Source organism: Erpetoichthys calabaricus, chromosome 1 (assembly GCF_900747795.2).
Source record: "Erpetoichthys calabaricus chromosome 1, fErpCal1.3, whole genome shotgun sequence".
Classification (NCBI taxonomy): Eukaryota; Metazoa; Chordata; class Cladistia; order Polypteriformes; family Polypteridae; genus Erpetoichthys; species Erpetoichthys calabaricus.
The window spans coordinates 280046557-280058930 of record NC_041394.2 but is presented as its reverse complement, the minus strand read 5'-3'; the positions used below and the strand labels follow the sequence as shown (position 1 = coordinate 280058930).

Genomic DNA, 12374 nt, shown 5'->3' with positions numbered 1-12374 from the left:
TTGTATTTTTAAATAACAACATTAACTTGGTGAAGTGAGTGACTGTCCATATCAAGATGATTCCAGAGATTCTTAGAATTTTGATTTTCTTGTGGAAAAATTGGGAAAGTTTCACTTGCTAGTTGTTTTTTTTTTTTCCCCCCCTCAGGCTGAATTTCATCGATTATCACTGGGTTTTAAGTGTGATATGTTTACTTTGGAGAAGAGGTTCAGATTGGAAGAAAGATCTAGGTATCTGGCTGAAGAGAATTTGAAGAAAGAAGTTAACAGTTGTAAAGAATTAATTGAGGTAAGGTCATAATCTTCTGTAAGCAAAATAAGTGTGTTTCAAGCACTTGCCTTGTTCTACTTCTACTTTGGTATTTTAATGCTGCCGTTTGCCTTGCTTCTCTTCAATGAGTCTCAATAAAAGTTGGATTAAACTGGATTGTCATTTTCCTAGACATAAAAATGAAACCACTAATGTTTAATAGTTAAAGATTTGTTTACTGCTGCAACATTTATATGCATGTAATCTAAATGGTAGTACTGTAGGGCAGCAACATTGTAGCGTTGATGCCTAGCAATAAGGAGAGTGAGACGGATGTTCATGTCCTAGGTGTTCCCTGTGTAGAGTTTGCATGTTCTCGTGTCTGTGTGGGTTTCCTTTCACAGTCCAAAGACAAGCCAGTTAGAGTGAGTGTGTGTGGGAATGTTCACACTTCAATTGGCTAGTATCCTGTCCAGGGGTTGTTCTTGCCTTACACCAGATGCTTTCTGGATCAGGCTCCAGCTTCACAGTGACCCTATGAAACTGAATGAATGGGGTTACTGCAGTTTTTTTTTTTTTTTTTGGATGGAAATGCTGCTAAACATTTGTTCAGGAAAAAGAGTGACTGTATAATACACATGTATTTTCCTTTTAACCTAACCTGCTTTTTCATTCTCATTATATAGGCTCTGGCCCCTTTTTGTAAGGATAACAATCAGACTGGAGAAATCCTTGACAGACTCCAAAAAAACATTGATGTTCTTATCAAGTCTATGAATCGAGTTGCAACAAACTCTGAAATGCTTGGAGCAATTCACCAGGTAGCAAACCCTATTGTAGGCAAAATACACTTCTCTTAATTGCTGAATCTCATATAATTGTAATCCTATTTGCAGAGCAAGTTTCATCCCAGTTAAGGCATAAACGTTATTACTAAAGTTGAACTATATAAAGTCCAGGAAAGTTTTCAAAGAACACAGACATATGGTGCGCCGGCTGTCACCAAACAAACTGGAGATCAGTGCTGGTCATTTCTATTGGTAATCAACAGATGTACTGTATGACCTGCCTCTTGGTTTACCACTTAATGTTGTCTTTGTGTCAGTCATAATGACATTTTTTTAGAACTAACCCATTTCAGTGTAGCAAGGGAAGTTCGTGAGTAATTTGTCACTTAGGCTTAATCATTGTTTGTTGCTACTGGTCTTGGAAAGGTGACATTAGTTTACATAAATATGCCATTTTGATGCCTGGGTGTTTTTTAGTAATCTTTAGAATAGCAACATGTTGATATTAATAGTTATATTCCTCATTGTTAAAATCTGATCCTGTTTCATTTTGTCAATATGAAGCTAGAGTTTAGCTGCAGAAATGATACGCATCAGAGGAGGGTATTCTGATTATCTATTATTTATGCTTTTTTGGTTATTCTGGTTTCAGGAAAGCAGAGTCAGCAAAGCTGTGGAAATCATGATTCAGCATGTGGAGAATCTGAAACGAATGTACGCAAAGGAGCATGCTGAACTTGAGGAGCTGAAACAGAATCTTCTGGAGAATGAGAGGTCATTTGGCTCCTACTTAGAGAGAGGTAACTGAAGTTGTGTGAACCAAAAATCGACCATTGTCTTCCTGTGTGCAGGAAATTGTCCACACAATGTGCACATGCTTGAATGAGAGAGAGAGAGGGTTAATATTGCATTATTTGTTATTCTATGTCATCTTCAATCTATTTTGCAGATAATCTGGGGGGTAAGAAATTACCAAATTCTCAGTATAACAAGGCAAGTCAATTCACATTTCCTTTTTCTTAGGACTGCATAAATTACTTTTTGAGTTGTGTCTTTATTATTGCTTTAAAACTTTTATCTGAATAGATTTTAAATATGGTGCAGGTCACAGCTTTATCTTAATTATCTTTTGTATATGTGTAGTCTGTTGTGTACTGCATGTTATTTTCATGGATGAAGTATATTTTTTGGGGGGGAAGGGGGAAATTTCTCTGAAGAAATTGAGTGTACGAATTGAAGATATTGCTAAAAAATGGGCAAGGCTGAGCAAGAATGAAAAATGTTGACAACATCATTTTGTTGCTGTCCTTCGATGTGTTTCCATGCAATTGCATGGTATGTATCCATGAAGCTATTTGGGTAATTACTGGAGTAATGGACACCCAAAGTAGTGATGAGTGAACATGTCAAGTTTATCTTTCTAGAAAATTTTATTTTTTTGGTCTGGAAAGTGAGATATTGCTCCCTGAAGCATCGTTGCACAGTTGTGCATTTCCAGTGTGTTGTGTTTTTTTTTTTTTTGAATTTGAAAGTATGATCATCACTGAGAATTGTGGGGGATTTCAAAGATGAACAAATGGATTGGAGCAGTGGCTGCAATTGTTACTGTAAAGCAAGATCACAATTTTCAATAGAAATTCACAGTTTACTACTCAGTCTGCATCTTTATCCTTTAATATGGTCATTAGCTGTAGGTAGTGACCAAAAAATTGCATTTTACTTTCAAGCACTCCAAAATTAACATTTAAGCAGCTCCACTGTCCAGGAGTATCTCCAAATGCAGTAGAGCTTTTGCTCCCACAGCTTGTGAGGTTGCATTTGAAGTGATTCGTATTTATTAGGAAGCTCCATTGAGAATCGTATTGAGTATGTCTTTAGATGCAGGCAGTCTGGAAGTAAATAACTTGCTGATGACCTGGTATTCCAGAAAAGCCTGAATTTACTAGGGAATCTGCTCATCTTTTTGCCATTATGACCACCCTTACGGTGGGAAGTGGTTCAAACAACAGGCTTAAGTACTCGAATAAAATTAGTCCAATGTTGGACAGATTACATCAGTATTAAGTTTGTGATTCCTATTTCTAAATACTATAAAATTTAAGTGAAAAATAGAATTCCCAAGTAAGTTATTTTATAATCTTTTTCTACTTATTGACTACATTCCTAATGGTTTTAGGAAGTTGTTCTTTATAGGAATTAAGATGGTATTTAACATTGTTATGTGTTATTAAACAGCCTAACTCTCAAAGACGAGTGAGCATTGCTGCAATTCCCAGAAATATTGGAAATGCTGTTCATTTTGAACTGGTAAGCAATTAAATTTCAAGGGTGGCTTTTGATGGTCATATTTTTAATAATATGATTAAGATTAATAACACTGTAAATTTTTTGTTCTTATTATTGCAAAACTTTTTGCTCACTTTCCACTTTGTACTTATGAAATACCAATAAAAGCAAAGGATACATACGTAGTTAAAACAGTAAGGCTGAAGACTTGCACATGGAGCCAGTAATAAAAAATTTCACCGGAATGAGTAAAGTTCTGCTTTATAATAGTGCCAATAAGTGTCATTTATTCAAGATAAAGACCACCTCAATGATGAGTGAACACTTCAAGTTTGCCTTTGTAGAAAGTTTCATATAGCTAACTAAAAATTATTTTTTTTGGAAAACGAGGGTTGTTCTATAAAGTATCATTGTACAGTACTGCTAACCCCACACACCAAAAAAGTGTTTTTTTAGACTAAATGAAAAGGTGAAAAACTGGTGTGTAACATCGTGTAATGTTACACTTAACAGACTGGTGAATGCGAGAAAATGTCCATAGGTTAGCAAGTAGAGGTGAAGTGGCCAAATCAAGCAACTGGTACAACAGAACTTTGCGAAACTACCAACAATAACAACTGTGCCTAAAGAATCTGTGGAATAGGGAACTGGCCAAATGCTGCCTGTGTCCTGAACAGAGCAGACTGTATGTCAGTTGAATCCAGCATCATGGCAAGTGTGACAGAAATGGTTTCTTCTGTTTGTCCTTTTTGTCCACCTTTTCCCATTGCAGATGACAACAAGCTTATTTATAACAATGTGCCAAACAAAATGGCAGCCCCAGACCCAGGTAGAACTAAGAATATGTAGTATTTGAACAGGAATAACTAAACATTGAGATCTCAAAATATTACTCTATTAATACCATTGCAGTTTCCTCCCAACTGCAACAAACCGGCCAGGCACATTGTGGGTATAAAATATATATATAATATCATATATCATTGATAGTCAAGCTGTGTTTAACGGCATTATGAACTGTGAGTGTATTTTGTTGACTGAAACAAACGACCTACAAACAACCCCTATGCACGATTGAACGAAAATGCTATTGCTGTTTTTTTCGTTTTTACTCAGTTTTCATTCTCATTTTAGTTCGTTCACTTATCAATAATTTTTATTTACATTTAGTTTGTTTCTCTGCCTTAATTTCAGTTCTCGTTCTTGTAAAACAAACTATTTTTAGTTCTAGTTCTCGTTTTTGTTATTAAAATATCATTGAATTGTACTAATATTAAATAAAAAAAATTCAGAACTAAATAAAACAAACAAATTTTAAACACAGAACTAAATAAAATAAAAATTGTTGACTCCACTGAAAACTAGAACAAAATAAAAATTAATTTTATAAAATAAAATTAAAACTATAATATCAAAACTGAAATTAATTAACATCGGCTTGGGAACTGTTTTGAAAGAGTTGTAACAAGACTACTTTACAAATGTTGACCCAAAAACTGACAAATGCTGTAAACCTATTTAGGTAGGCAACTTTTACTTTAATTAAAGCAAAAGACCATTGAGCCTTACCTTAACTTAGGAAATCTCACATCAAAACATTAGAAATTAGTAAGGTATTCACAAAACTGGAAAGTCTTCAAACTCACACTGCTGGAGCCAGGTGTACAGCTGAGTATGGGCAGATCATTCCATGAGTGGTGGCCTGTAAATGAAAAGTGCCTGGATTGAGGTTTGATGCTTTGTGGACTTGATTTCACCAGATGACATGTATTATCAGACCTCAGTGGGCAGGAAGGAGTATAGGATGTCATAAGGGTTTCCAAATAGTTACAAGTAGAAACATAAACTGCAAGCAAGCATCAATGACTTGAACTTGATGGATGCTGCTACAGGGAGCTAGTCATGTGCTCTGAGAGTGGCATGCGCTCATCTTAGTTGCATTTTGGAACATCTGTAATGGCTTGATAGTATGTGAAGGTACCCTGCCAGTAAGGAGTTGCAGTAGTCAAATCACACCATAACCAGTGCTTGGACAAGAAGGTTAGTTGCATATTTTAGTCGGATGTGTCTGATCTTATTGATATCATTCAGAGTGAATCTGTATTAATAGGAGTTAGCTGGTCATCGGTCAGCTCTCCAGAGCTGCAGGGTGCCTTGGTAGGAGCTAATGATATTGAGCTGTGCTTTGCAAAGATACTCTGTTGAATCAAGGGGTAGGGTGGGATGATAGGGTTATCTCCGGCTAAATGAAAGTCATCAATCTGTTGAAAACTGGTCTCCTTAGATATTAAAGTGATTCTAGCCAAGAATGTGTTGTCTTTTGGCAGTGATATAAGCAACCATATGACTTGGTAATAGGTTCTAGTGAGGAGCTATACAAGGAGTAGGTCTAGTACTGATCCTTGGTGTTATACACGTGCTTGTCTAATGTAACTTTGACACCTCATAACCTTGCCCGATAGGATCTGTCCAAGAGATATGACTCAAAATATCAGAGCAGTCTCAGTTATGGCTAGAAAAGAGTACAAGAAAGATTTGGTGATTTACAATAAAATTTATAGAAGATAAGTTGAGAATGATGAGAACAGACAAACATACTGGCAGCCCTAGCTAGCTGTAGTGTGTCTACAGTGGTCAGGTCTTCTCAATGGAATGGCTTTTGTTAAACTATGATTGGTTAGAACTTAACAGATCCTTCTGCTAAAGGAAAGAAGAAAATTGGGTTTAGAAAGCACATTCAATAGTTTTAAATATAAAGGCATAAGGCTGTCCTGGGCGGCACAGTGGGTAGCACTGCTGCCTCGCAGTTGGGAGATCTGGGGACCTGGGTTCGCTTCCCGGGTCCTCCCTGCGTGGAGTTTGCATGTTCTCTCCCGTGTCTGCGTGGGTTTCCTCCGGGCGCTCCGGTTTCCTCCCACAGTCCAAAGACATGCAGGTTAGGTGGATTGTCGATTCTAAATTGGCCCTAGTGTGTGCTTGGTGTGTGGGTGTGTTTGTGTGTGTCCTGCGGTGGGTTGGCACCCTGCCTGGGATTGGTTCCTGCCTTGTGCCCTGTGTTGGCTGGGATTGGCTCCAGCAGACCCCCGTGACCCTGTAGTTAGGAATATAGTGGGTTGGAAAATGGATGGATGGACTGTCCTGTTGGGTCAAGTGGGGGCTTTTTGAGCAGTGGTGTTATATGAGAGCTTTTTTAAATGTGGGGGAAGATATGACTCTGTAGAGTAAGGTGATGTTGAAATCTGTGAGTACCAAAATTTAAATGAGCAGAAGACAGCCTGAGGGAGGCACCATGGGATGGGGTCTACAAGTAGTGGGACAGCTGGAGAGTAAGTAAACTGAGCAGAAACATGCCTGTGCCTTGATGTATAAAATTGTCACTATTGGTAAGTGTGACAATAATGACTCTGTAAAATTATAAAGTAACAGTTATAATTAGGAGTAATGTGAATACAACTTTTCTGATCTGATTAGGTTTTTCTTCACTTTCAAGTATTTGGATCAATAATACCAGCTAATTTTTTTCAGGTAGTGCCGGGTTACATAACAGTAATCTTTCACAATACAATAGTTGTTATAATAAAATATCTTGATTTTGTTGCAAATTTAGGTAAGCAAGTGAGCAGTATGTTTCCTTAAAACTGCAGCTCATTTATAGTGTTAATGTTGCCTGTAATGTATGAAGGACAGATAGCATGGCAAGCCAAATTACATTTAGAACTTTTGTTAAGTTATCTTAAAGTCTCATATCTTAAATGCATTTTATGATCTCCTAATATACAGTATGTTCTGAGAGAAAATGCACATAGCTATTTTAAAATGTCTGAACCATATTTTCAGATGCCTTAAAATGATTTCCTGCCCAGCTCTCTGATATCTCTGAATGTTTATTTAGTAAAAGGTAAAGTGTACTTGCAAATAAGTTTTTTTGCTTAAACCAACTTATTTTAATCTGAGTTCTGTGTTGGTTTAAACAAAGCAACACATACTCAAGACAGGAAGTTATTACATATGGTAAAATATAAGTAAAAACAAACTTGAAATGACCTATACTTTTTTAACCAGTGTGAGTTACTGTGCATAAAAGTAAATACATGATAGCATTGTTCACAGAAAAATGTTTTGTGTGTGTGTGTGTGTGTTTGCAGCAATGGCAGTTTAAGTTGCACAAAAAGTGTTGAGACTGAACTGGCAGCTTTGTGGTTTGCATAAGGACGTTTTGACAAAAGCAAGCCTTTCAGCCCTTGATTGCTTGTCAGTCCCTATTTGCATAATACTGTCAAGCGATTATTTGAAGGCCTGCAATGTCCTCCTGTAATGCAGAATACTTGCTTAGTTTTCTCTTGCAACTGTTCTCTGTTTGAAGAGACATTTCTGTCTCTTCTGAATCTGTACCACCAACATTTACAAATTTTCCCATTGCTGTCCAAATGCATACCTGTAGGGTCACACTACACTGTATTTTAAAAACACATTCAGGCCTTTGAAATCTTTAGTTGTAAGAAATATTAATAAAATCATTTTTCCAATTTGGTTTCTTAAAATATTGGAGAAATCCTCATGCTGCCACCTCTGTAACTTCACTACATTGGATTTTGGAGGGAGTCACAAGCCTTCAGAAAAATGTTGAAGCTTTCTGTGATGCATGTTAACCACAGCCAGGTTCACAGAGAACAGTCTGATGAGCTTTGCATTTAAAACTTCCTTGTTACAGTTTCACTAAATTGCTGATCACTTTATGCTCAGCAGTGTTCAGTTGTGATCCTGCAGTGCCGTAATCCAATTTCTTAATCAGAAGTTGGTTTGTGTCTTTAACAAACATACCTTTCTCACATCTGCTTTATCCTGTTCTGGGTCTGGTTCTGTTGGGGCAAGGGGGGCAGAATCTAACAGTCTGGTGGCACTACAGTAGGTGCAAGGCGTGAAATGGTATGATGACCAGGTGGGGTCCAATATCCAGGAACCCAGGATGTCAGATCTATGAGGCAACATGAGTATTAGCCATTATTTAATAGTTACTACACACCTCTGGTGGGTTTAAAATTAGCCTATATTTGATAATACTGCTTGTCAAAGTAAAAGATAGTGAAGTTGTTTAGGTAATTTTAATGACTCATAAAAAAATATATTAATACAGTGTATATAAATGTGTGTGTGTGTGTATATATAAAATATATGTATATAAAAAAATTATATGTGGTGTGTGTATATATTTATACATAGAAAAGTATTTTAAATAATTTATATAAAAAAAAAATAAAAGCTGGCTTATCAAATAGCCATCTTTATATCTACAAGGTTCTCCCTTTACTGCACTTACATCCACAAACAGTTCCATTGCAATAGTCTATCATTATTGATTAGGCTCCATGTTTGTTTGCAAATCCTTATTTTTCAGAATCCAAATATAGTATGCATCTCAACGTAGTGTTAACATTGCTTTGAAAAAGTACACACATGCATATTGTAGCATTTGATACACAATTTTATTCATCATTTTCCTTTTGTTTGGCAACCTCTGTATGTCATGTAGTAGGCACTATAGAATCATGATGACTTTAGTTGCGGAATGAAGTTCATTGCTTGAATGTATGCTTTCTAACTTTCATCTATGTCAAAATTTGTGTCTTGAAGCCTAAGCTCCATGAAACTGTAGGAGGAGATGTGCAGTCCAGACGGCCTCATACATGGTAGGTGTCCCAGAGTTGCATAAAATAGAATTTGACTGATTACATAAATACCAGTGCATGCCAGTCTTTTTATGTAAATTTACAAAAACATTTGTGTAGGTTACAAATTGTTTTCATTTGTTTTACATTTTCAATATTTGCTTCTGAAATTAAGTATTAAAATTCTTTGTACTGTATTTGGGTTACATCATTCTTATGTAAGCAAAAGATAATAAGAATAATGAACCCAGACACAAGTGTAGACCGACATAGAGTTTTGAAACTGGAAGTCTGCCAAAATTCAAATTAAGTGAAGGAATCTTGCAGATTGCTTTGCCCAGTTGGAGTTAGCGGTCTATCCCTGAGCAAAGCAGGATTTAATGAATCATATGAAGGGGGCATCGCCAGTCTATATGTTCAAGGCTGCCAGTCCCTTTGAAATGAAACGGCCAAAAGGGCTGGGCTGCCTTATTTTGGTCACTTCTTGGAGTACGAGGAGTAGCTGAACCCCTAATTATTTTTGTAAATAGCTAACAGCAAGGAGAGTTTCACTTCAGTATGCTTACTTGTACGATTATTTATAACGCACACCTTGCTGTTTGCATATCACATATTTATTAATATATTTGGTATTAAATTACAGGAAAGGGCTGGGTGGAAAGCAATACACTCGCCCCACATTACAGCGATTCATTAGCACGTCCACATGGGCAGAGGCCGATGAGCTCTCTTTAAACAAAGGGTAAGGATTTTTGTTAAAGAGTAAGGCAGAGTATTTGCTTTTCTTAAGTGCTAACTGTGTAAGCTAGCAAGACGTACAATGTGATCACAATAAAAGTGGAAAATGAAGGCTGTGATCATCTGTAAACATATACTGTAGTTCTTGTTAAGCACTTTCTATGGCAGTTTTTTTAAAAGCTAAATCGTATAAAAATGTAAGGCTGAGAATTCTGTGCTGACCTGTATGGGCTGAATGAGCATCCCTTCAGCATGTTCGCTGTAGTGTATGATCTTATCAGTTCCTAACATATTTTTGTTTTATTTTTAAGCTAGGTTTTTCATTAACAGTGCCATTCAATGTGCAAGTGGAATAGTCTATACCCACTTACTTAGATTGGCAGCTTACTTTTAAACTTTTTTTGCTATGAAAATCAAGTAAAGCAGGTTATCATAGAATAACAGATTCTGTTTGTCAAATACCAATATGTTTACAGGCCTGAACAAGAAACAGAAATCACTCCGAGAGTGGAAAAGCGAGAGGAAGTACAGGAACGAAAAGCAAGCCTCTCAGAAAAGGGGAATAAAATATCAATTGCCTCCACAATGTTAGTTTTAAATACTTTCTTCCGCCACTCTGCTTTGAATAAAAAGCTTGCAGAATGGAAGTTTGCTGGTGCTTGATTCAGCTGCTTTTTCCTTTTTTTTTGTTTTTCTTGTGACTGGAAGCTATTGACTTATGACTAGCTACAGCTTTTCAATTCCTCCTTTAAAATATGAGCATACTGTGGGATTTGCCATTTCTGACTTAAGGAAGTGAGCCATGCGGTGTGCTCACATGACTTAACAAACCCAAAGGCCGTCTGCTTTTTTTTCCTGGTTGAGGTTTCCTGCTTTCTAGCTTTATCTTTAAAAATAGTAAACTTTACAAGGAACACAGTAACCTAATGAAATGTTTCTTTTCACAGCTATAGCAGCCTGTTTTCACATATCGCTGATTACAGACAGAATTTCACTAAACCCACCAAAGGACTTTGGATCTCTCTGTTTATGATTGTGCTGTTTGCTGCCTTTATTGGCCTTATTGCAGGATTTGCCTTGCAGCCAGCTGCAGATGCTGCCCCCGTCGGGACAGGTGACTCCTGGGTAGCGATACAACAGCTTTTATGGCCTTACACTGGACTTCGACATCACGGTCAGCCTCCTGTGTAAATATGATCCCTTTTTGGGAAATGTTCACTTTTTTTGGTCCACTTATTTAAACCATTTGTGTTTTATTGAAGAACTGGAGACACCTTATTCCTAGTTGGTGACTTACTAAATTCTATATACACAACACACTGTAATTCTAAAATAATGTTAAAGATACATTACACAGAAGATGTATATATTCAGTCCTCTTAATGTTTGGATTTAATTTAATTTGTCAATTCTAAAAATAATTAGCTAACTTATTATAATCATTGTATCATTTTATTATGATTTGAGCTATTTATATTGTCAAAAATAATGTGTTTGTAGCGATCCTTAAAATAAAGACATTGCTTTTAAAAAAAGGTGTTTTACATTTTTAGTAAAGCTTCTAGAAAAAAATCATTCAAAATATGTGCTTACACTAACACACATCATGATTTTTTAAAAGGAGATATTGGATAGTTATTGGACAATATGTAATCTGTTAAGTAAAATCAAGGTACATTATCAGAGTGGATTCAGAAATTAGATTTATTGACTGAATGTTGTAATTCGGGAAGCTCCCAGTCTGTTTACCACATGTGTACATTTAAATATGACCAGTTGCCTCATTTTGTGATCAACATTATCCATAACTTGCCTAAAAGTATTTCAAAAATAATACAACTTAGAACACCCAAAGAGAGAACTTATTCAGTTATTATATTAAATAATTTGGCTGATGCCTCTATCAAAGTGGCAACATTAGAGATGCATCATCCAGTTTAATTTCTTTTGGTTTTCTAGTTGGAGCACAGGCAGGTGAAGTGACTTGCTCAGGGTCACATAGTGTCAGTAGTGGGATTTGAGCCCCCCACCTTGGGGTTTGAAGTCCAAAGCCTTAATGACTATCCCACACTGCCTGTAATAAACAGAGGCTTAATATTAAAAGAGACTTAGGCTCACAAGTGCAATCATATGCCTGTATATGGGCGATGTAAATATTGCCGAGCCCACACAAACATTTTTCTCTCTTCCTCCTCCCTACTTCTAAGTCATTATAGGTGTGGATGCAGAAATTTGTTTAACCATTTTTAACCAAATAGTCTAATTATAAAGCTGTAATAAAAAGATCAGTCTTAGTGTTAAAGGCTACCATCCCTTCAGGGCTACCTATAGCAGCTCAAGGTTCTCCTATTCCTTATAGTCCTCAGGTCTTGTTAAAAGGAACAAGCAATCTCCTGATGCACAGCAGAGGTCCATCTATAAAAGAGACAATCCCTTTGCTATGGCCTTTTTGCCCGGAGGACTCCCAGCCCATTATCTCAAGGTGTCCACTGTCCCCTCTTCATGACCATAGGATAATTGTTTTTGGGGACACAAGTTAATAAATAGACAACCACTCACTGATGGCATATCATCCTCTGCTCTGGTATTTTAATCAAGTGTTTCTAGATCCCAAACTATAGAAATTATTTCCTGTCTGGTCCGTGT

General features: G+C 36.6%; 1 protein-coding gene across 1 annotated transcript in view; it reads left to right on the top strand.

Moving 5' to 3' along the window:
- lrmp (lymphoid-restricted membrane protein) overlaps window positions 1-11263 on the top strand; it is a 106524-nt gene extending 95261 nt beyond the window's left edge. The window contains exons 27-35 of the mRNA XM_051930351.1: window positions 149-289; window positions 937-1071; window positions 1691-1838; window positions 1988-2031; window positions 3274-3345; window positions 8956-9011; window positions 9634-9732; window positions 10205-10315; window positions 10676-11263. Of these exons, the coding sequence (XP_051786311.1) occupies window positions 149-289; window positions 937-1071; window positions 1691-1838; window positions 1988-2031; window positions 3274-3345; window positions 8956-9011; window positions 9634-9732; window positions 10205-10315; window positions 10676-10919 (1050 nt within the window). The 3' untranslated portion in view covers window positions 10920-11263. The remainder of the gene's footprint in view (window positions 1-148; window positions 290-936; window positions 1072-1690; window positions 1839-1987; window positions 2032-3273; window positions 3346-8955; window positions 9012-9633; window positions 9733-10204; window positions 10316-10675) is intronic.
- The last annotated feature ends 1111 nt before the right edge of the window (window positions 11264-12374 follow it).